This window comes from Callithrix jacchus, chromosome 15, assembly GCF_049354715.1.
Source record: "Callithrix jacchus isolate 240 chromosome 15, calJac240_pri, whole genome shotgun sequence".
In the NCBI taxonomy this organism is placed as follows: domain Eukaryota; kingdom Metazoa; phylum Chordata; class Mammalia; order Primates; family Cebidae; genus Callithrix; species Callithrix jacchus.
In genome coordinates this window covers 27,426,802-27,450,501 of record NC_133516.1, presented here as the reverse complement: position 1 = coordinate 27,450,501, position 23,700 = coordinate 27,426,802, and the positions used below count along the sequence as shown (strand labels likewise).

Genomic DNA, 23,700 nt, shown 5'->3' with positions numbered 1-23,700 from the left:
GGGTGCCCTCATTTGATGAGGGAAGGAATCCAAGAGAAAAACAAATTTTAAAGGTTATGTGTCTGGACAATACTCTTAAGAGATTATATCCTAACCTCCTTAAAAAAAAAAGTCACTGGTAATTATGTAATGCATCCCCAGATTAGGCTTAAGGCCCTAGATTTACGTATTGGCTTCAAGGAGCCTGCATGACCTCTAAGCGACCACGATTTAATGTGCAACATACATTTCTTGGGGGAAGAGGATCCACAATCTCCACTGGATTCCCAAAGGGGCTGCAACCCCAGAAAGGTTGCATTGCCTACACTGGAAGAGCAAGTGGAGAGGTGACAGATGTGGGAGAAGGACCACTACCTAAGGGAGGGGATCCAGAGCAGATGAAGAATTAGCTTTGTCCAAAGACACCTCTTCATAAGCCTGGAGGAATTAATGGCTGTGTTTGAGTCCGTAACTTCGTGTGTGTTAGGAATTGAAGCCTTTCTCCTGCTCTTCCAGAGTACTGTACATGATTTCACCATCAGTTTTGCATCACTGTGCTCCACTTAATACATATCTGTTGGTCTCATTTGAGGATGAGGACAGAATTTCTGGCTCTACTCTTAACCACAATCACTAGGCCTGGAACAGAGCCCTTTTCTGGACAGCTAGGTCTGATAGCTCTCAGCAACTTGGGAAAATGGGGCTTCAGAATTCCCAACCACTTCTGGCAAGACTACCGAAAAGAGATGGGAGATGAGCCCAAAGAATAGGAACCTAAGCAAACTGACAAAAGGTGGTCACTCCTCCCTTATTGTAAACCATAAAGAAAATGGCAGGCTGCAATTTATTTTGAGGGCTGGAATTAAGATGGAGAATTATTAGCTGGGGAAGGATCTGATCCATCTAGTAATCAATCCGCTTGGTTCACATGATTTGTGCAGAATCAAAGGCCCTGAACCTGGATGCAGGTTTGTGGGAACTCAGACCTAGAGATGAAATCCAAGTAGAAATGTAAAAAGTCATAATACGTACCGAAAGTATGTTGTGTAAAACTTGGTTTGCTCATATAAATAAAATGTCTGGTATATTCACTTAAATACAAATAAGTTAAGTGGCAGAATCCTCTAACTAACATCCAATGGTTGGCAGAGGCACTAATGGACACCTAGTCCAGTCAGTGTAAAGTGTCCTGTTTTGCTGAAAATACATAGAATGCTTTGCACATACAGATCTTTTTACTGGAGCACCCCCACCTCCTCCACCTTTGATCACACACATTCTTGGCCTGTAGCCTTTACTTTTTGCTACAGTAGTTCATAACCTTTGCTGTACATTGTAATCCTCTCCAGAGTTTTAAAAAATACTGAGGTCTAGAAATGTAAATTTTAAAAAAGCATCCAAGGTGATTTTAACGTGAAGCCAAGGTTTAAAACTACTACTTTACTGCAAGGTTGGGTCAGTGAATCTCAAACCTAGTTTTGCATCATAATCAACTAGGTAGCTTTTCTGAACTACCTATAAATGAAAATCACAATCATCCATAACTGAATATTCAATTATGAGGATAAACATATGTGATACTAGAATGGTTTAACTATCTTAATGGTCATAAATCCCAGCTACTATTCTTTCAGCAAAGCAGCTTTGGTTTCTTGGTGGGTCAAAGTCACAGTTACCCAAATCTTCAGACATGCTCTCCTGCTAGTCTTAGCCTCCCGATAAGTCTGGGGAAAAAAATTAACTTGTTCCTACTCTCAGCAGAGACACATGGTGTTATCTTTAGGTCTTCCCATTCCATCAGGGAGACTGAACAGTCACTGTTAGGATCGGTTAGGGCATGAGTATTTGATCCTACTTTTGAATACTTTTGACTTCCTGTATTTCTGTCTCTATGATTTAGAGTGAAACTGGGAAAATAAGTTGCATATGTTTTGACAAAAAAACTAGAGGAAGGAAGAAAAAGAGGAAATTAATAAGCTTTCTTGGGTATGCCTTCTGTATGTGAAAGTGCACTGTAGGCTAGGCATGCTGGCTCACACCTGTAATCCTGGCACTCTGGGAGGCCGAGGCAGGTGGATCACCTGAGGTCAGGAGTTCAAGACCAGCCCGGTCAACATACTACAACCTCATCTTTACTAAAAATACAAAAAAATTAGCCAGGTGTTGTGGCACACACCTGTAGTCTCAGCTACTCCAGAGACCGAGGCAGAATTACTTGAACCTGGGAGGCAGAGGTTGCAGTGAGCCAAGATCGTGCCACTGCACTCCAGCCTAAGCAACAGAGCAAGCAAGACTCCATCTAAAAAAAAAAAATTATCTGTAAACTAGAAAACACTATGTGATTAATATTTGGTCTTGTAGAAATGTGATAATGAATCCATGGGACTTCTGCATGAGAGCTGCATCAGGCTCAGCATTTATGATAAATGCTCTTGCATGCCCTAAGTCATTAGAACAGGGTGGAGGGACAGAGCCAGAAATCAGGAGAACCAAATTCTAGTCTTAGGGTTGCTGCTGCTCTGGTCACAGTGCCTAAAGCACACCCCAAAATCTTTCACATCAGCATCCTCACCTGAAAAATGATACAACATACTTTGTCTCCCCCACAGGTCTGCATGGGAATTCCAGGTGGTTAGGCAAGTGGCAAGTCAGAACAGACACACAGGATTCAGGCCCTGGACTTGGATATAAGGCTGTCACTTGTTCCTTGGCCTTGCACTAAATTACCATTCTCAGGTAAACGGGCAACCACCTCTTTCAGTGTTGTAAGGACCAAGGTAGTGACCTATGTGAAAGTGTGAAATATGTGCCATGTATCGTGATCAATACAGGAAGGTACACATACAATAAAGAATACAAGTTCTATATAAATACAAGACAATATGATTACATAACGCTGCCTATTGCATAGTTTTATAAATCATTTTCCAGGAGTAAAGGCTCAATGGTAACAAAGATATCTTACCTTGGCCAGTTTCTTCATCCTTCTAAAAGTTTTCATATTCCAGTTCCTCTGAACTTCTCAAAAAAACAAATTAAGACCTTAGGAATCTTACTTCCACCTCCCCTCTCCCTTCACTTTCCCTCTTTGGTCCTCTCAGAATGAGAAGAGCTCTGTCATTTCTTCTAAACACCATCCAGAATGTGAGAACGAAACCTAAACTGAGACCCCTGGCTGGACTTGAGCAGAATGACAGCAGAGACAACTGGGGCATGCCTCTAGGCAAGCTTTATTCTTTGACTCCTTTATCCAGGAAGGGGGCTGCTAATTGCATCTCACCCAAATGGAATGCGATCGGAATTAGGGGTATGAGTAGTTTGGAGAAGGAGCTGTCGACCTTAGCAAATACATAGCTGGTGTGTGGTGTCCATCAATCCTTGAGTGCTTGGCCATGCAGACTAGGAAATGGTCAGAACAGACTCAGAGGTCCCCAGAGCTTTACAATACCAAGGTTCAGGAGGTATAGACAGTAAGGAAAAGGGCCATTTCCTTTTTCTGTCCATTTTAGGTACAGTAGACAGTTTTTTTGACTGGCTTTTTAAAAATTACCTAGGAAATGGAAAGCTTATAAATGTTCATAAATGAACTGCTGAATTGCTAACCCAAGTAGATTCCTTACCTAGTCACCACTTAACCAGAAATACCAGAATACACAGTTCAACCAGAATTCAAACAGGCAGATAACCGCCTGTTTGTTGCTCAAGGAACAATCAGAGTTTTAAAAAACAAAATTAAGCAAAAAAGGCCTTCCCCAAACAGCATCATTACCACTTAGCTGTGTATGACCTATTCCTAAGAAAGCCACATTCCATTTCAGAAAACATGACCGCTTAAGGTACAGTTAAAACAAAGTCCTTGCCTTTAGGTGCTTCCTTTTGTTTTCTTTAAATTATCCTCTGAAATGCTTATCTTGTGTTTTGTGCTGCACTCCTGAAAACTGTAACTTTTAAGGACATAGGCCTCACTTTTATAAAGGAGGAAGAAACAGCAAAGAGGGGTCTCATTTGGAGGCAGAAGGTTATGACCAATGCTCGTCTTCCCCTTTATTCCTTGTTATTCAACAAGATGGGTTCTGTGGTGTCGCATGAGGTGTGAGTTAGAAATGAAAGCTGCACCACACTTCTCACATTTGTAGGGCTTCTCCCCAGTGTGGATTCTCTGGTGCACAGTGAGGCTTGACCTCTGTCTGAAGGCCTTCCCACATTCATTACACGTGTAAGGTTTTTCTCCATTATGGATTCTCTGATGAATAAGTAGGTACGAGCTACATGTGAAGGCCTTCCCACATTCATTACACACATAAGGAAGATCTCCACTGTGAATTCTCTGGTGGACAATAAGGCAAGAGAGCTGACTAAAGGCTTTCCCACATTCGCTGCAGTCGTAAGGTTTCTCTGCAGTGTGAATTCTCTGGTGCACAATAAGGTGTGAAAAACAACTAAAGGCTTTCCCACACTCTTTACACTCATATGGCTTCTCACCAGTATGGCTTCGCTGATGCACAATAAGATTTGCACTCTGGGTAAAGGCTTTGCCACAATGATTACAGGCAAAGGGCTTCTCTCCAGTGTGGATCCTCTGGTGGACAATGAGGTTTGAGCTCCTAGTAAACGTTTTCCCACACTCATTACATTCATAGCATTTTTCTGTAATGTGGACTTTCTGGTGCCGAGCAAGTTGTGAGCTATAACTAAAGGCTTTCTCACATTCACTGCACTTAAAAGTTTTTTCTAAGGAGTGGATTTTTTGATGTACAGTCAGATTTGAACTCTGAGTGAAGGCTTTTCCACATTTTGAGCAAACATAAGGTTTCTGTCCAGTGTGGATTCTCTGATGCACAACAAGATTTGCACTCTGAATGAAGGCCTTCCCACATTCATGACATTCAAAGGGTTTCTCCCCAGTGTGGATTCGCTGATGCACAACGAGGTTTGCACTCTGACTAAATCCTTTCCCACACACGCTACACGTAAAAGGTTTTTGCCCAAGCTGGGTTTTTGGATTTTTAACAGTGCCAGAATTAAGGCTGTATTTTCCCCCAGATTTCTTACATTTCTGATCTTCCTCTTCTTTGAAGCTTTTAGGTAAGTGACAGTCATTCACTATCATTTGTCTGAAATCTTTCTTTTCCCTCTTTATTCTCTGTCTCTTTAACATGCTTCCTTTTTCGCAAGCTTCTTCTAACTCAGGTCTTTGAGGATCAGCTTTCTGAATTCTTCCTGATAACATGAGGGGTTTTTCAGCTTCCTCACATATCTCAGTTTTTGGAACCAGTAACTGTAGGTTCTTGGTTTCAGCACCTGAGCCAAGAAACAGAAAAAACAAACGTTAGCTTTCTCTGGCCTAGAAAAAGAATAGGATCATCAAGTCATAAAAGTAAGTATGTGATTTCAGCACCTCCACAAAATGGCTTCATCAAATCAAAGAATCCCATCACATGCTACCTCTCCTCTGGGTTCTTCAGCTGTGGCTGTGCCCACCTGGCTACCTACAGCAGAATCCAATGACTCATGGTCTTTCCAGCACTTCCACTTACCTTCATTAGACACTTAACCCCACTGCCTCATGCCAGAGAGGACCAATTTCCAGACAGCGTTCCTCCTGGCTGTCTGATGACTGATCTTGCAATGAAGACCAGTTATGAAGGACACCAGCCTCTCCCTAGGCTTGCCTTCTTCTTTTTTTTTTAACAGCAATCTCTTAAAGTACACCCTGAGCTTGCCTTCTTACCTTACCTACTTAGTGTGGCTTTGCTTACAGCCTACCAGTTAATTAGGGAGATTTGCTACCTGTAAACAGAAAGATCTGGCAATTCAGGCTTCTGTGTCGAGGATGCTGGATATCAAAGAAAGGATAAGCATGGACAGAAAGGGTCACACTGGCTACCAAGACAGCCACAGCAGCCAAAAGCATATGAAACACTGCAAGGCCATGAAGCATACAGGTCAAGAACATGGATTCTAGAGCCAGACTGCCTGGTTTCAAATCTCTGCTCTGACACGAACTAGCTGAATGACGTTGGGCTACTTAACTCCTGTGTGTTTATTTCCCAATCTCCCAATCAGGGACACTAACAGTATCTATCTCATAAGGCTGTGAGTAGATTAATGGAGTTACTCTATGTCAACTACTCAGACATTGCCTGGAACACAGTGCTCTGAATGTGTGCAGTGACTTTCAGGCTGACTGATGATGCTGTGACAGGCCAGAAGGAAGGATGAACCCTTAGGGGAGGCGAGTTGCTGTGGTGACAGACAGCTACACTAGGAGAATTACAAAAAAACTGTACATAGCAAACTGTTACCCTCATGTCATGGGACTAGCTTAGCACTATGTCAAAGAAAGCTGACCTTGCTGAGTTATAGCATAGCCTGGTCCACAATGCCAGAAAATACCATGAGAACATCAAAACACCCTGCGGCTGTATGACACTGATTAGTCTCAGGATGCTTTCCATTGCTTCAGAACCTAATGGTGTCAAAAAGGAGTCCTGCTACCAGTAACACTGCAGCAGTTCTTTATGTCTGTCTCCTCTCTACCCTTATCAACCTTGACTTTGAAATGTGCACCCACGTAACCCAGGTTTGGCACAGTGAACCCTTAACAATTGTTTGTCAATTAAACCAAGCTCAGGAAATAAGGCAAGTGAAATAAAGGGTAACAGGGATGGGTAGCAAGCCTGTAGAGGAGGGAGGTATTCCTAATGGTGATGTCAGCTCAGAAATGAGCAGTGGTGCTGTGAGCTTCAGGTTATAACTGCTGCAGCTGCACAGGGGAGAGTCTAGCACGTACAAGAGGGAAATATCCTACAGGATGACCATCCAACCAGTGATATGAGTGGGTGGGACAAGGATGTTGGGTGGTACAAAGCAATATTGGAGGCAGGAAAACAGGCTGGTTTGATTGCCTAGTTAAGACTATGGTAATTGGAAATTCTATCACAATCATTCAGACAAGATGAGCAGTGTCAGAGAAAAGAAACACCCAAGTGGTGGATACAGCAGACAATAAAAATCTGAAATGCTGGTCGGGAGTGGTGGCTCACACCTGTAATCCCTGCACTTTGGGAGACTGAGGAGGACAGGTCACCTGAGGTCGGGAGTTTCAGACCAGCCTGGCCAACACGGTGAAACCCCGTCTCTACTAAACATACAAAATTAGCCAGGTGTGGTGGCACACCCGTGTAGTTTCAGCTACTTGGGAGGCTGAGACAGGAGAACTGTTGAACACGGGAGGCAGAGGCTGCAGTGAGCTGAGATTGTGCCACTGCACTCCAGCCTGGGTGACACAGAGCAAGACTGTCTAAAAAACAAAAAGAAACATCTAAAATGCTATACTTCTTCTGGTTATTTCTATTCCTACTGTTCTGATTATGTCTCTTTTAAAAAATGTACTATTTTTCTCTCTGTAGTTTACTTGCTCTTCTATCTTCTGCTTTTTTTTTCTGTTACCTGTACCCCCTACTGCCTCTTCATCTCTTCCTCTCCTGTTTTTGTAATTTTTGTGTGTGAAATATTTTGAATTTTTCCATATACAGTTCCATGTCTCTTCTCTTTTTCTTTTGCTAACTGCTTTCTTCTCTTTAAGCTCTCTACTATTCTTTATCACCTACATCCCACTGTATTCTTCTCCCATCTAACATCTCCTTTCTTGCTTCTTTTCACTTCCTCTTTTGCTTTAACTCCCCCATCACTGATACCTGGGCCTCCCATCCCCCAACTGGGCATCTCTCCAAGAGAAAGAGAGCCCATGAAAACTTCAGTTCACAGCTGTACTGTCTCCCGGACCTTCACTCCTACCCTCCTTCCTGGGAGATTTACAATGTTAGGCATAAAAAATGAAGATCAATGGGAACTAATAAACTGATTAGAGCCAATCATGAAAACAATTCCTTCTATTGGAATAATCTTATGTCAAAACCATTACAAAACCAGGTGCAACTGCAGCCTAGAGGGTTTTCATGCAAGTGATTCATCACTGAGTAAAGTAAGACCTAGGGTCTTGGCAAGTGCCCAGAGTCTATCTGGTGTAGATAAGTTCAAATCTCCTTGGGTGAAAAGAATAGTCAGCAAATAATCTGAGCATATAACTTTGGCTTATTTGAAATGGTATTTTTCCTTTTTTTTAAATCATGTAGGATTACATGTAGCTCTAGAGAAATTAAGTAAGTACAGAAATAATGAAAAACTAAACCAACACTAATTGTGACCAACTAGAACATAAGCATAGCCATAGTTTTGAAATCAATACTTTCACTCTTTTTAAAAAGAGACCTGAAATGCTACATGAGCCTGACATTTTAGCTGGTGACTATATGCTGAGGTAAGAAGGGTAATTTGATTTACTAAGTTTATAAGTTCAATTCATTAGATTTATAAAAGCTGTGTGTTTATCAAGATTTTACTTACATGATTTGTAAGTATGCCCAGTTAGGTGTTTGGAATGTTTTAAAGAACTAAAGATATTTAAATAAATATTTAGATATTCAATAAAATTTGCAATTATGTTTTATATAAAGAAATTTGATAAGCAGGTAGAATTAAATGTTTAAATATTTTATTTTATTTTATTTATTTTTTTAGATGGAGTTTCACTCTGTTGCCCAGGTTGGAGTACACTGGTGCAATCTTGGCTTACTACAACCTCTGCCTCCTGGGTTCAAGTGATTCTCCTGCTTCAGATTCCAGAGTAGCTAGGACTATAGGCGCGCACCACCACGTCCAACTAATTTTTGTATTTTTAGTAGAGAAAGGGTTTCACCATGTTGGGCAGACTGGTCTCGAACTCCTGACATCAGATGATCAGCCTGCCCTGGCTTCCCAAAGTGCTGGGATTACAGGCGTGAGCCACTGTGCCTGGCTGAAATGTTTAAAAAAGTTAAATCTGTAAAATTTGAAGCTTAACTGAACATGAATTAAAGAAAAGATACAAATATCCCCAGCTACTCGGGAGGCTGAGGCAGAAAAATCACTTGAGCCCGGGAGGTGGAGGTTGTGGTGAGTCAAGATCACATCATTGCACTCCAGCCTTTGCAAGAAGGACAACAGGAGCAAAACTCCAACTCAAAAAAAAAAAGTTCTCACTTTTATACAAATATTTCTAGACGTATGGATGAAGTAAAAAATTATGCTTAGTGGCTTAAAAATTGGTTTTTAAATGAACAAACTTTAATAAATTCAACATTAGTTAAAATATGGAAACTGCAGTTAAAACTTGCTCAGAGGCCGGGCGCGGTGGCTCACGCCTGTAATCCCAGCACTTTGGGAGGCTGAGGCGGCTGGATCACGAGGTCAAGAAATTGAGACCATCCTGGTCAACATGGTGAAACCCCGTCTCTACTAAAAATATAAAAAATTAGCTGGGCATGGTGGCGCGTGCCTGTAATCCCAGCTACTCTGGAGGCTGAGGCAGGAGAATTGCCTGAACCCAGGAGGCGGAGGTTGCGGTGAACTGAGATCGCGCCATTGCACTCCAGCTTGGGTAACAAGAGCGAAACTCCGTCTCAAAAACAAAAAACAAAAAAACTTGCTCAGATATTAAAAACCCAGTAACATCACAGTTTCCAAAGTACTTTCATGTATATTATACAATTTCATCATGAAGATGAAACTGTTCTTCAATTGTGTGGGAGCTGAAAAATGGGTAAGGTTGTGTCTTACTCATTTCTCTATCTCCAGCACCTATCACACTGCCTGGCACATAGGAAGGAGGGTGCCAATAAATCCTATACTTAATGAATAAACACACCCAATTTGTAGAAAAGGAAATGAAGGTCCAGAGAGAGAAGGGACTTATTCAAGGTCACAGAGTTACTACAGGCAGGGCAGCAACCCCACTAAGATGTCTCTCACATGTAGAAAAAGGGAGGCCATCCCTGATGATGTCTAGCTGTTGAAGTTAGCACTATGAATGGCTGATAAAGCAAAGAGACAGAAAATAAGTGACACACAGGGGAATGCACCAGAGACTGGAAGAGAAAGCAGAAGGTGGGGAACAGAAGCTGCTGAGAGTTTGGGAATAATTAAAGACGAGACAAGGAAATCTAGGCAGATATCCTTGTTTTCCCCATAGGACTGGCTTAAGAAAGTGACTTGGTCCCCAGATGCCTGACGAACTGGCTAGGGAGGAGAGTGGGTTCAAAGAATTCAATCTGTGGCAGGCTCATAAAAAGAATATGGCTTGGCAGCCATCTACGTGCTTTGAAACACAGGACTCATGGCTACTGCATTCTTGACCCTCACTTATATGTCACTCCACAGGCAAACTTCTGCCACTGCCAGTGAGATATTTAGGTAGAGAGAACAAGGTGATAAGCCATCAGTAGCCTCCATGAAGACCTAGTTTTGAACATCATTATGGTTGACACAGCTGCTCAACATTCTCTATAATTTGCACAAAGATCTATGAAAACAAAACATCTCCAGGGCATTTGCTAAAAATTACCACAAAAGTTGACTGTTCCTATCTTAGCTAGCTTCTCTTGCAGCCTCACCAACCTATGCTAACTACAAAGCATATAAAGAGGACATGTGACTACATGTGTGCACAGAGATGAAACTCACTGAACAATAAATCTCACTAAAAAGTGAGTTTGGAATTCACCTATTGTATGGTAAATACATAATAGCAATAACTTAAGCATACCCTGAGAATGAGCCTATATGGCACACACACCTGAATACAGTTTGGAATTCAAGCAAAGGATTCTAGAAGTGGCCAACCTGGAAATCCATTTCTTATCCATTCCCCACCCCTTTCAGTGGAATGTGAGCCCTCCAGGGGATTGAGGCCCCTTGTTTTGGGCTAAATTAAAGCTGCCAGGTGGCGGTCATTAGGTGGAGGGTATTAAGTGAAAATGCTAGATAAACTGCATGCCTTTTGCAAGTGGTTGCAGTTCTCCTGACCAGCCTGTGCCACTGGGCCAAGTGGTTCTCCTATGTCCAGCCAGCTGCCATTAGACTCTCTATCCTATATAGAAACATCTAGTAAAACTCCATGTCTTGTTTGCTGGCTCTGAGTCTCTTCTTCAGCCTCTTGAACACGGTGCCATATTGGCATTGATAAGGTTTCAGCACAACACCTATGTTTGTCCGGTATCTTGAGCCTGTGTGCAAAATAAGCCACTTCCCATAACAAAGGCACAGGCATTTCATCATTCCCCTACCCAGCTTTCCTTGACACTTTCAATACCTCAGTACTCTGTTGCTCAACCTTGGAGACTGGACGCACACCACAGTCTCTGAAAAGATTTTGAGAAACCCCAAAGGCCAGATTCTGAATCAGGGAATTGAACTATACCTAGAAAGCTCATGGTCCCATGAGTCTCCAGTATCTCACTCTTGGCCAGAGTCGCCGGTAATGAGTAGCTGCCAAGGGGTGAAGCAGCAGGTGCCTCCTGAGTTGCTTTCAGGACTACCGCCATGTCCCAGAATATGTTCTGACCCTAGAGACAAGCAGACACATGTTTAAGAGGGAACTGGTGGTAGGGGGTAGTATGATTAAAGTTCTGAGAATGAGAACGTAATTATCTATTCTTGGAATCCATAAAGCAATTTTTAAAAACAGAAAAGGAAGCCAGGGTCTCCCCCAACCCCCAAGGTGAGCTGGGCAGAGAAGCAAGCCAGCTACTTTCTTCCTTCTCATTTTGATTATACCTCACTGCTTGCTCCAGAATCTAAGTCTACCTTGCCAGTGAGTATATGATAGGACAGGAGAGCACATGGGGAGAATTTTCAGAGTGAACTTTTGTGGGATCTAAAGATCAAAGCAGCAAGGTTTTAATGATATTATTACAGAAAGGCTCTGGGGCACTTCTGCCCTCTTCTGACTAGTAATGGTAAGTGGTGCGTTTGAAACATTAAGGACAGCACAGCGTACAGCCTCATGACTCAAAGCGTAGTCTGAAGCTCAGCAGCAGTATCTGCATCACCTGGAAGCTTGCCAAAAAATGCAGAACCTCAGACCACCATCTAGATGTCCTCAATCAGAATCTCAACTTAACTATTTTAAAAAGAGCCCCTAGGAGATTTTTATGCACATTAAAGTTTTAGAAGCTCTGGTTAGCATCGTCAAAACCTGACTGAAATCACCTGAAAAGTTTTAAAAAACTATGGCTAACACAGGTCCCACCCCCAGTTTCTTTTTTTTTTATTTGAGACAGGGTCTCACTCTGTTGCCCAGGCTGGAGTGCAGTGGCATGAATGTGGCTCACTGCAACCTATACCTCCCAGGCTCAATCAGTCCTCCAACCTCAGCCTCCTAAGTAGCAGAGACTAGAGACACATGCCATCATGCCAAGCTAATTTTTTTTATATCTGCATTGCAAAACACAAGGTTTTGCAATGTTGCCCAGGCTGGTCTTGAACTCCTGAGCTCAAGTGATCCTCCTGCGTTGGCCTCCCAAAGTGCTGTGATTACAGGTGTGAGCCACTGTGCCTGGCCCCGGTTCTGATTTAATGGGAACAGAGTTCGGCATAGACATCAAGATTTTATAAAAAGCTCTCCAGGTTCTGTGTAGCAAAACTCGAGAATCCCTGGGTTATAAAAAGTACTGAATGTCAGATCAATCAGAAGGGCAATTTCTATCCTATCACAAAAGACTGGAAGCCAGAATCGTACCCAAGAAATAAGACCTCCATGTGTGGAAGTAGAGGGTCAGAGTCCCCTCTCAAACTACTTGAGGTCTTCAGATCTCTCCTCCCCTCTTCCTCCCAGGCCCCCATTTACCTTTTCTTCCTCTTCTGATCCCTCAAGTCCTGTTTGAAGACCCTCCCCCCGGGCCCAGACTTCGATGTTCTCAGAGTGCACTTGTTGGCTGGATGCCTGACCTGGGAAGTTTTCTTCTTCCTCCTCCTCCTTTTTCACCTTCACTGGGCCCCATGGGGGTACTGCCATGGCTTCTTCTCTCAATTCTGCAGTCATCTTCTCTGCTCAGCAGGGGAACTCCTATAGCTGGGAGCTGCCCAGCTGAGGTCAAACCCCATTTAAGCTTTATGTTTCAAAAGCTTCTTCCTGTCTTTCCAGGGCCAAGATGAGTATTACCTACTGAGAAACCAGAAAACGTTGTTAGCACCAAGGAGAAATTTGCCTGGATGTCACTTAGCACACTGGCAAATTTCACCAGTGCCTGGCCAGGGGCCACTGTAGGACATGGAATCCTCTATTCCTCCCTCATAGGATGAAGGAGTGGGACTGTAAATATGTAATTTCTTCCCACAATAACCACATTGCAAACAGCCCTATATAATGTTTATTGATTTTTTTTCCTGATTAAAAGTTAACATACTTTTATTGTAAAATCTTAAAAATGCAGAAAATGATTAAAAAAAATCTCAGTCTACCCCCAAAGAGATAACCACTATACATTCTTTCAAAGGAAAATCTCCAACCATACTACCAATAATTATGATTTTATAAATTCTTGTTTTTGACTATGGGGATACATATTTTCACAATTATCATAACTTTTTTTTAAAATAGGATTTTAAAACAGGATTTTAAAACAAAAAGATTTTTTATTGCCAAGAATACAAAATAATGTGAACAAAAGGATCCCAAGAAGACTGGGAGTCTTTATACCAACATGTTAGGAGTGAGTAGTTATCTCTGGGTGGTGTAATTACAGGTAGTTTTAGGTTCTTTTCATTTTCTTGTTTGATTTTTACATTTTTCATCGCTTCCAAATGTCCTGTGAGATAAAATATTACAATTAAGATTAAAAAAAGATTACTTTCATGTTGCCATTCTTCATGCTCACTGTAAATGCTACACAATAACCTATGGTGTTGATAAATCTTCACTCTCATTGAAAAGGATCAAGTAGGCCGGGCACGGTGGCTCAAGCCTGTAATCCCAGCACTTTGGGAGGCCGAGGTGAGTGGATCACGAGCTCAACAGATCGAGACCATCCTGGTCAACATGGTGAAACCCCGTCTCTACTAAAAATTACAAAAAATTAGCTGGGCATGGTGGCGCGTGCCTGTAATCCCAGCTACTCAGGAGGCTGCGGCAGGAGAATTGCCTGAACCCAGGGGGCGGAGGTTGCGGTGAGCCGAGATCGCGCCATTGCCCTCCAGCCTGGGTAACAAGAGTGAAACTCCATCTCAAAAAAAAAAGAAAAGGATCTAGTAATACAGAAATACATACAATTAAATATACAACCAATACACACTACATACATACACAGAGTAATTAGTTATCAGTCTAGATAGGAGTCCTAACCCATTTTCTCTACATTTACATACTTAGATGTATACCTTCACACATACTGCTTATTTTTCAAAAACATACTTTAGATCATCACAGCTATACGTTGTTCAGTAACCTGCATTGTTTTTAAACTCAATTTCTGTATTTCACAATAGTCTTAGCAGTCTTTCAATACAATACATATAGAACTACCTCATTCTGGCATAGCATTCTAAATTGTGGCTATCTTATTGTTTACTTAACCCTATCTTATTTATGAACCATTTATTTAGTAAAAGTATACATTTCCATTTTATATTTGTTCAAAAACTTTTTTTTTTTTTTGCTGAATTATTCCTTTAGAATAATCAGAGAATTACTGGTTCAAGGATTTGCTGGTTGATATATACTGTCAAATTGCTTTCCAAAAGCACCATACCAATTCACATCCCCACTAATTAACAGTAACCTGAACCCAGCAGGGCTTTTTTAAATCTGTGAGCAAAATAACCTTACTATTTTGATTGCTTATGAAGAGATTGAAATTTTTCTATCCCCCTTTGAATGTTTTATTGGAAAAGGGCGTTAAATCTTATTCAACCCCCCATTGCTGCTATTGAAGGGATCATATTCTTTTCCCCATGTTAACTTACTGGTCACTTAATGCATACACTGAATTTATTGAGTAATGCAATACTTTCATTTCTGTGACAAACCTTAATTCTGGAAGATTATTCTTTCCATGACTATCCCAATTCAATCTGGTAGGAAGGCCCTTAAGACTAGTTCCATCTTGTGTATATGCAAGACTGCCTACTGTGAGTACTGCCATCAGACTTCTGGTCAGATTCAGACGGGCCTGTGGTCCCAGACGGCACAGGCGCTTCTATCAAAGGCTTCTCTTTCAATGTCCTTTCCCTATTTTCAGACGTGGCAATACGTTCTCTCTACGTATAGGCCCCTCGCTCCCCTGTCCCTGGGACCTATCTGGCCTCTTGGCCGGTCTGTGTCCATCCTCTTCCGGGCCAGGTCCCAGGTGGGCGGCAGCCGAGATTCCGAGGCGGTGGGGAACTCAGCCACCCCAGGACAGCAACGCTGGAGTTCCCGAGGGAAGAACGCAGGGGCCGCTCCTCGGGCCGTTGCTCTGGGAGAGCCCCTCCTTCTACCTCGACGTTCGAGCCCACCCACTCCGACCCCACTCACCGTGCGAAACTGAGAGGCTCGACCTGAGTTAACTGGCTCCGCAGCAGGCGGCTGGCGGACTGGGACCTCAACTCCTACCGGCACAAGAACAATGACCGGACAGGAAGTGCCTCGGGATGGGCTTCCGGCTCCCCAAGTCGCCAGGCCGGCCTCTCTAGGAATGTCGGAGGCGCTTTCCTCTCGATGGGTGTCCAATGTCGCCCAGGACCAGAGATGGGCAGAAGCGCTTAGGCGGATTGTTCCGGTGGAAGCTCTAAGTGAGCCGCAGGGAGGGGCGCATCCCCAAGCAGGGATGGGACAGTCAGGCGAGGCGCTCCACCCAAGAGCCTGAAGCTACACAGCATTAATCTGTAGAAAGCCCTGATAAATTCCTCTGAAATGTTTTATTTTGAAAATATCTAAGAATACAAAAAAGTTGAAAAACACTAAATACCTGTATTTTCCGTCTGGACTCAACAATGAACATTTTGCTATGTTTGCCTGATCTCTCTATACATACTTAAAATCACTTTTTTAAAAGTCGTAAACATCAGAACACTTCATTCCAAATACTTCAACATGCATCCCTTAAGATTAAGAATATTCTTCAAACTACCACCAGCATCACAGGTAAGAAAATTAACAATAATTCCCTAATGCCATCTAATAGCCAGTCATATTCAAATTTCCCAACTGTCCTAAAACATATATTTTGTAACTTTTTTTTCAAATCAGTTTCACACACTTCATTTGGTTATGGCTGTTTAGTTTTGGGTTTTTGTTGTCATTGTTGGTTTTTACTTTTTATTTTGAAATGATAGATTCACAGAAGTTGCAAAGATAGTACCCTTCACCCACTTTCCCCTCATGGTTACATCTTACATAATACCAAAAAGAAAATCAACATTGGTAAAATGTGTGTGTATACTTTTGCCATTTTTAGCATCTATAGATTTGTGTAACCACCACTACAATCAAGATACACAAGTGTTCCATCACCACAAAGACCTTTCTGGTGCTACCTCTTTAGAGTTACATCCAACCCTCTCCCCATTTTCCCTCCCACCATCCCTAACGTGTGGCAACCATTAATCCATTTTTCATCTCTACAGTTTTAACATTTTGAGAATGTTATATGAATGTTTTCATATAGAATATGGCCTTTTGTGATTATTTTCACTCAGCATTAATTCCCTTCAAAATTTGTGTTGTTATGGATATCAATAAGTCAGTCAATTTTATTGTAGAGTGACAAGTATTTCATAATGATACATAAACCACAATTTGTTTTAACCATCTAAGGAAGGATATATGGGTTACCTACAGGTTTTGACCATTACAAATAAAGCTGCTATGAACATTCATATACAGGTTTTTGTGTGAACGTAAGTTTTCATTTCTCTGGGATAAATGCTCAGGAGAGCAATTACTGAGGCATATGACATGTACATGTTTGGTTTTACAAGAAACTGCCAAATTATATTCCACACTGGCTGTACCACTTTACATTCCCAACGATGTATGAGATCCTGTTTCTCTGCATCCTTGCCAACAGTTATCACCATTAAAAAATTAGCTATTTTGGTAGGAATGTGGTGATATCACATGATTTTACTTTGCATTTCCCTCATGCCTAATGATGTGAACATCTTTTCATTTGCTTATTTGCTATCTATACTTCAGTGAACTGTTTATGTCTTTTGCTTATTTTCTAATTGTATTTACTTATTACTGTTAAATTTTGAAAGTTCTTTATGTAGTTTACATACCACTCCTTTGTTGGATATGATTTTCAAGTATTTTCTCCCAACATGTAATGTCTTTTATTCCTGTAAAAAGGTCTTTTACAAAGCAAATTATCTTAATTTTGATGAGGTCCAATTTAATATTTGTTTTTTCCCTTTTAAGGAGCATGCTTTTGATGTCATCTGAGCCTTCTTAGCTCAGTCCTAGATTCTGAAGTTGTAGGTTTATTGCCAACGGATATCCAATTGCTCCAACAGCATTTGCTGAAAAGGCTATACCTCCATTTAATTGCTTCTGCCCCTGTCAAACATCAATTGGGCATTTGTGTGAGTCTATTTCTGGCCCTTAGTATCTAATGTCTTAGTATTATCTTTTAAAAACAAGCCCCCTCCTCCACATTTTATACCTTTCATATGGAATTTTTCATACATACACAAAAGCAGAGACTGGTATAAACTCACAGTAGACTCACACAGCTTGAACAATTATTACTCCCCTCTCGAAGAATCCAGGGCAGCTTTCTTATATAATATCCCATGTTCTGGATTTGTCTGTTTCTCAGGGTGTCTTTTATTTGTTCTTCTGCCTCCCGTATTTCCTGTAACCTGGCAATGATGTCCAAGAAGCTTAATTCAATTCAGGTTGAACATTTTTCAGCTTATTACATCACAGGGGGTGGCACATTATGTGGACTGCCTCAATCTAAGCAACATTACATTTTGTTACTTGGTGAAGAGGTAGATGACAGCTTTCTCCATTGTTAAAGTACATGTTTGTTGTAATTATTATACAAGGATGAAGAATTTTCATATTCATTATCTCATGAAAACTTTGTGAGGTAGATATTCTTCCTCCTGTTTAACAGATGAGGAATTCAAGGCTCCAGGAACTGAAGAGATTTTTTTTTTTTTCCAAGGCAAGTGGTGAAACCTGACCCATTCAGGTCTTAGGCCTCTTCCAGTTTTCACTCTTGGCTACCTTTCATTCTTATTTATTTATTTTGAGATGGAGTTTCACTCTTGCTGCCCAGGTTGGAGTGAATGACACCATCTCTGCTCACTGCAACCTCTGCCTCCCGGGTTCAAGTGATTCTCCTGCCTCAGCCTCCCAAGTAGGTGGGATTATAGCCACACGCCACCACACCCAGCTAATTTTGTATTTTTGGTAGAGACGGAGTTTTTCCATGTTGGTCAGGCTAGTCTCAAACCCTCAAACCTCAGGTGATACATCCTGATCTCAGGTAATCCGCCCACCTCAGCCTCCCAAAGCACTGGGATTACAAGAGGGAGCCACCGCACCCAGCGCTACCTTTCATTTTAATGAGGAACCAGCCCCCAAGGAACTTCGGGGTTAAATTAATAACATTTATTATAATAAAAACACCACTTTGACATTATTAAAAAACACAATCTTGGTATTCAGGTATTATTTATAGTCCAGTTGTAGAAACAGAACTTTGAGAATTAGAACATACCAACTCAAGAATATAGACTGAATTAAATCTACAAATGTACCCAAGGACACAGAATGGTTCACAGGGGGTAACAGGCACTGACTGCCCAAAAGTGGATTCTGCATTGGCTTAATCAGTGAAGAGCTTGGATCCGTGTGAAAAGTTTGTTTCAGTAAATTTAGTGCTGGCACAGAAGCTTGTTTCATCAATAACAGGCTATCATTTGACAGCAATGATGAAATGCTGATTAGAATTGACAATGACTGTTGCAGGGACCATCAACTCAGCTGCTGAGTCAAAGACTTTTTTCCCTATGCCAGGGAAAGCAGGGTAGCACTGTCCTTCCATTTTGACACTCTACATCTGTTAAGTTTCAAGTTCAAAAGCTGGAAAATAAATTGTTTTCCTTGGCATCACTGTCAATGGCTGGCCATAACATTTTTTTCATACACACAAACTAGATATGCAATCTATTAATTCCTTTAGATATTTTTAAAGGTAAATTAAGAAAAATTATTCTTACAGCACTAAATTCCAATTAGGTAGTCACCATACTTCCTCTTATAAAAATGAGTATCTTTTAGGTTCATGGAATCCCCCTCATTCTAATATTGACTTAATATACAAACTTACATGATGCCATGTTCTAAGCTTTGACTATACCTCTTTTATTCGACTTTATTGACAACTGAATGATTTCAAAAAGTACTTTCACAAAGATCCTTTCACTTGACCCTCACAACAACCCTGTGAGGTAGGTACCCTGTCAACATTTGAGTGACAGAGAAATTGAGCTTTAGAGGCTGACTTAGTAACATCACATGGCCATTATGGGAAAGCCAAGAATCAAAGCTCAGTTCTGATTCCAAATCCAGTGCTCTTTTTAGGTTGTCCTCAACAGCAGACTCTTGTGCACCCAACTCCACACCTGACATCCTGGATCATACTGTCTGTTCAGGTTTTCTATAGCAGTGGTGCTATCTTTTTCTTTTTTTTGAGACGGAGTTTCGCTGTTGTTACCCAGACTGGAGTGCAATGGCACAATCTTGGCTCACTGCAACCTCCGCCTTCTGGGTTCAAGCAATTCTCCTGCCTCAGCCTCCTGAGTAGCTGGGACTACAGGCATGCACCACCATGCCCAGCTAATTTTTGTATTTTTAGTAGAGACGGGGTTTCACCTCATTGACCAGGATGGTCTCGATCTCTTGACCTTGTGATCCACCCACCTCGGCCTCCCAAAGTGCTGGGATTATAGGCGTGAGCCACTGCGCCCAGCCGGTGCTATCTTTAAAATGCATACTGTACATATTTTCAAAAACAATGTCTGCTTATTATTATATTAATAAATTTGTTTTATTTTAATAGAGATGGGGTCTCCCTATGTTGCCCAGACTTGTCTTGAACTCCTGGGCTCAAGTGATCCTCCCACCTTGGCCTCCCAAAGCACTGGGACTATAGGCATGAGCCACTGCACCCAACCCATGTCTACTTTTTAATACAAAGATATTGTTGCTGTCATTTACAACTACGTTATTAGATTTGGATTATGCTTTTGTAGACTTTAAAGTTCGGATTTTTTTTATTCAGATGGAGTTTCGCTCATGTTGCCCAAGCTGGAGTGCAATGGCGCGATCTCAGCTCACCACAACCTCCACCTCCTGGGTTCCAGCAATTCTCCTGTCTCAGCCTCCTGAGTAGCTTGGATTACAGCATGCCACCATGCTCAGCTAATTTTTGTATTTTTAGTAGAGATGAAGTTTCACCATGTTGGTCAGGCTGGTCTTGAAATTCTGACCTCAGGTGATCTACCTGCTTCAGCTTCCCAAAGTGCTGGGATTACTAACTTTCTTCTATATGCAACTCATTTGCCTATTAAACAGCAAGTCATAAACTTTTTCCTTGGAAGAACTATATTATCTTTTGTCTAACAGTTACTTAAGTAGGCAGGGATTCTATTCCACTTTATATACGACACTAGATTTTCTGAATCTTAATCTTGGACTCATTGGTGCTTTGTAGCCAAGAGAATTCCTCAATGGTATGGATTTTCTGGTGAAGATGAAAGTTGGAAGTCTGAGAGAATTCTTTTTCAGATGCATCGCATTCACAAGGTTTTTCATCTGTATGGATTTTCTGATGTACAGTAAGGTTTTTTCTTTGCCTAAAAACTTTATGACAATCATTACACCCATAGGGTTTCTCCCCTGTGTGAATTCTCTGGTGGCCAACTAAATTCCTCTTAGAAGTAAAGGATTTCCTACATTTCTCACACTCATAAGGTTTTTCCCCAGTGTGCATTCTCTGATGTACAACAAGGTTTTTATTCTGACTAAAGTCTTTTCCACATTCATTACATTTATAAGGTTTCTCTCCAGTGTGGATTCTTTGATGTACCATAAGATTTCTACTAGAGGTAAGGACTTTCCTACATATATGACATTCGTAGGTTTTTTCTCCACTGTGAATTCTTTGATGTTCAATCAGGTTTCTGTTGTAGGTAAAACCTTTTCCACATTCATTACATGCATAGGGCTTTTCGCCAGTGTGGATCCTCTGATGGGCTATAAGGTTTGAGCGGTAACTGAAGACTTTCCCACAGTCATTGCATTTATAAGACTTTTCCCTTGTGTGAATTCTCTGATGTCCAATGAGGCTTTTCTTCAGAATGAAGCATTTGCCACACTCATCACACTCATAGGGTTTCTCACCACTGTGGATTCTCTTGTGTTCAATGAGGTTTCTGTTTGAACTGAAAGCTCTTCCACAGTCACTACATTCAAAGGGTTTTTCTCCGGTGTGGATTCTCCGATGTACAAGCAGGCTTGAATTGTAACTGAAAGCCTTCCCACAATCCTCACATTTGTAGGCTTTCTCTTGTGTATGGAGTTTCTGATGGACCATAAAACTTTTGCTCATAATAAAGGTTTTCCCACACTCTCTACATTCATATGGCTTCTCCCCATTGTGGAGTCTCTCATGGTCAATGAGGTTTCTGTTCGAACCAAAGACCTTGCCACAATCTTTACATTCATAGAGATTCTCTCCAGTGTGGAACCTTTGATGTAAAATGAGGCTCTTCTTCAGAATAAAAACTTTCCCACATTCATTACATTCATAGGGCTTCTCCCCATTGTGGAGTCTCTGGTGGTCAAAAAGGTAAGTGCTCTGAGTGAAGGCTTTCCCACATTCAGTGCATTTATAAGGTTTCTCTCTGCTATGCATCCTCTTATGGTCAATGAAGTTTGACTTAGAACTGAAAATCTTCCCACACTTTTTACAACCAAAGGTTTTCTTTTCTGTGTGGACTCTCTGATGTAATAGGAGGCTTTTACTTCGAATGAAAACTTTTCCACATTCTTTACACTTGTAAGGGTTCTCTGCACTGTGGAGTCGCTGATGGTCAATAAGGTAAGTGGTCTGAGCAAACGTCTTTCCACATTCATCACATTTATAGGGTTTTTCCCCAGAATGGATTCTCTGGTGCAGAATGAGGCTCTTCTTCAGAATGAAAGCTTTCTGACACTTATTACACTTATAAGGTTCTTCCCCTTTGTGGAGCCTCTGATGGTCAATGAGGTAAGCATTCTGAGAGAAAACTTTCCCACAGTCATTACACTTATAGGGTCTCTCCCCTGAATGGCGCCTTAGATGTATAATTAGGCCTGAGTGCCTATAGAAACCCTTTCCACACTCCTTACACTTATAAGGTTTCTCTCCAGTGTGGATCCTCTGATGGTTTAGAAGGTAAGCACTTTGAGAAAATGCTTTCCCACATTCATTACATTTATAAGGTTTCTCCCCTGAATGGTTCCGTAAATGCATTAGAAGGCTCGAACGCTGAATAAAGCCTTTTCCACATTCCTTACATTTATGAGGTTTCTCACCAGTGTGGATTCTCCTATGGTTTATAAGATGGGAGATTTTATTAAAATGTTTACAACATATATCACATTTATAAAACTTCTTTCCTTCAGTACCTATTAAACTTTCAGAAACAGGTGAACCAAAAGTCAAGCTTTCTCCAAATTCCTTCCACTTTCGGCCTTGCTTCTCTGGTGGAGTCCTTTTCTTCTTCTCTCGTTCACAAAGAGAACCTTTCTTCATTGTATCTGCCCTTTCCTCTGTTTCATTTTCCCACTGACTTGCCAAAACTTGCCATTCACACTCTTCTTCAAAATGAAGAACCTGGGGAACACTTCCTTGAAGTCTTTTTGATGTTCCTTTCTGAGAGTCTGCTCTTTGAGAACTACTTGGCTTTGATGTCACCTCCTCGTTCTCGGTCATGGTCTCCCATTCTGGTAAAAGAAATTAAAAATGCAAATGTTACCACATCCCTGTGTTTGGGAGAACAGGATCTTCAAATGACTTCAAAACATTCTAGGAAGGCACACTTTTATATGCGTACAAAAAGGAGAAACTTTTCATTAAATGAAAGTACAAGGAAGAATGCTACACTGACAAGATGTTGTAAATGGATTAACATACAAGTCACTCTGAGACATTTTTAAGTGCTTTGTCTTCAGGAAGCAGATGGAAAAATACAAATAATGCTGGGAAAACAGAAGCAAGGAAGAACCAGAGAGAAAACATAGGATCTTATGTAGGTCATTCATATCTAAGGAAGTTGGATAGAACAGCAAGAACCATTTGGATTAGAAGTAACTTTCTTTTTTATTTTATTCATGTTAGAAAGATGGAAAATTTAAGGGAAGGAAAGTATATGTAAGGACTCTGAAAGGTAATTTTTAATTTTTCAAAGTCAAAGGCATGAGTACTTTTTAACTGGTTGAAAGCAATTAACCAACTGAAAAGAAATCCATTGAAAAGCAACTTAATTCTTAGAATTCATATATAACTCCTACTCCATTTAAAGTTAAGAAATGGAAATTTTAAAATTCATTTTAAAAAATTAGGTCTGTTATGAACTCCCTTAATTACACATAAAAGGTAAGAGAAGAAATACCAAAAGAAAAGGGAAAAATACACAGAATAGAAGTATGAAAACATCTGTAAAATGGTGATGCTGAACTAACCTCCAAGGTTCCTTTCTACTCCAATGTTCTCAAATATTTTAAAAATATGAAATAATTTTAATGAAAATGTTTTGGAAGTTTACTTTCATACTACCCAAGTGTGAGAGAAATTATGAGCC

At 41.0% G+C, this 23,700-nt stretch overlaps 2 protein-coding genes across 17 annotated transcripts in view; both read right to left on the bottom strand.

Moving 5' to 3' along the window:
- Positions 1-3,193: 3,193 nt before the first annotated feature.
- ZNF35 (zinc finger protein 35) lies at positions 3,194-15,431 on the bottom strand. Of its 7 annotated transcripts, none has more exons than XM_078350642.1 (5): positions 15,371-15,431; positions 13,559-13,667; positions 12,707-13,024; positions 11,279-11,423; positions 3,194-5,280 (listed from the first exon to the last, which is right to left on the bottom strand). In XM_078350642.1, the coding sequence occupies exons 3-5, from the start codon at positions 12,899-12,901 to the stop codon at positions 4,034-4,036; spliced, it is 1,587 nt and encodes a 528-aa protein (XP_078206768.1). In that variant the 5' UTR covers positions 12,902-13,024; positions 13,559-13,667; positions 15,371-15,431; the 3' UTR covers positions 3,194-4,033. The 7 variants fall into 7 exon arrangements, with proteins under 7 accessions (XP_078206768.1, XP_078206767.1, XP_035130927.1 ...); XM_078350641.1 differs by having other exon boundaries at positions 13,563-13,667; XM_035275036.3 differs by having other exon boundaries at positions 12,808-13,024; positions 13,563-13,667.
- Positions 15,432-18,441: 3,010 nt separating this feature from the next.
- The window catches only part of ZNF197 (zinc finger protein 197), a 56,290-nt gene continuing 51,031 nt past the window's right edge, over positions 18,442-23,700 (bottom strand). For all 10 annotated transcript variants that reach the window (XM_078350627.1, XM_078350628.1, XM_078350622.1 and 7 more), the window contains one exon: positions 18,442-22,843. In XM_078350627.1, coding sequence (XP_078206753.1) covers positions 20,523-22,843 — 2,321 coding nt within the window. In that variant the 3' untranslated portion in view covers positions 18,442-20,522. The remainder of the gene's footprint in view (positions 22,844-23,700) is intronic.

Coding starts and splice junctions, on each gene's coding strand:
- ZNF35 (XM_078350642.1), bottom strand. CDS start 12,901: ATGACTGCAGAATTGAGAGAAGAAGCCATGGCAGTACCCCCATGGGGC. Junction 11,424..12,706: donor GATCAGAAGAGGAAGAAAAG/GTAAATGGGGGC, acceptor GCTTGTCTCTAG/GGTCAGAACATATTCTGGGA. Junction 5,281..11,278: donor TGGGACCATGAGCTTTCTAG/GTATAGTTCAAT, acceptor TTCTTGGCTCAG/GTGCTGAAACCAAGAACCTA.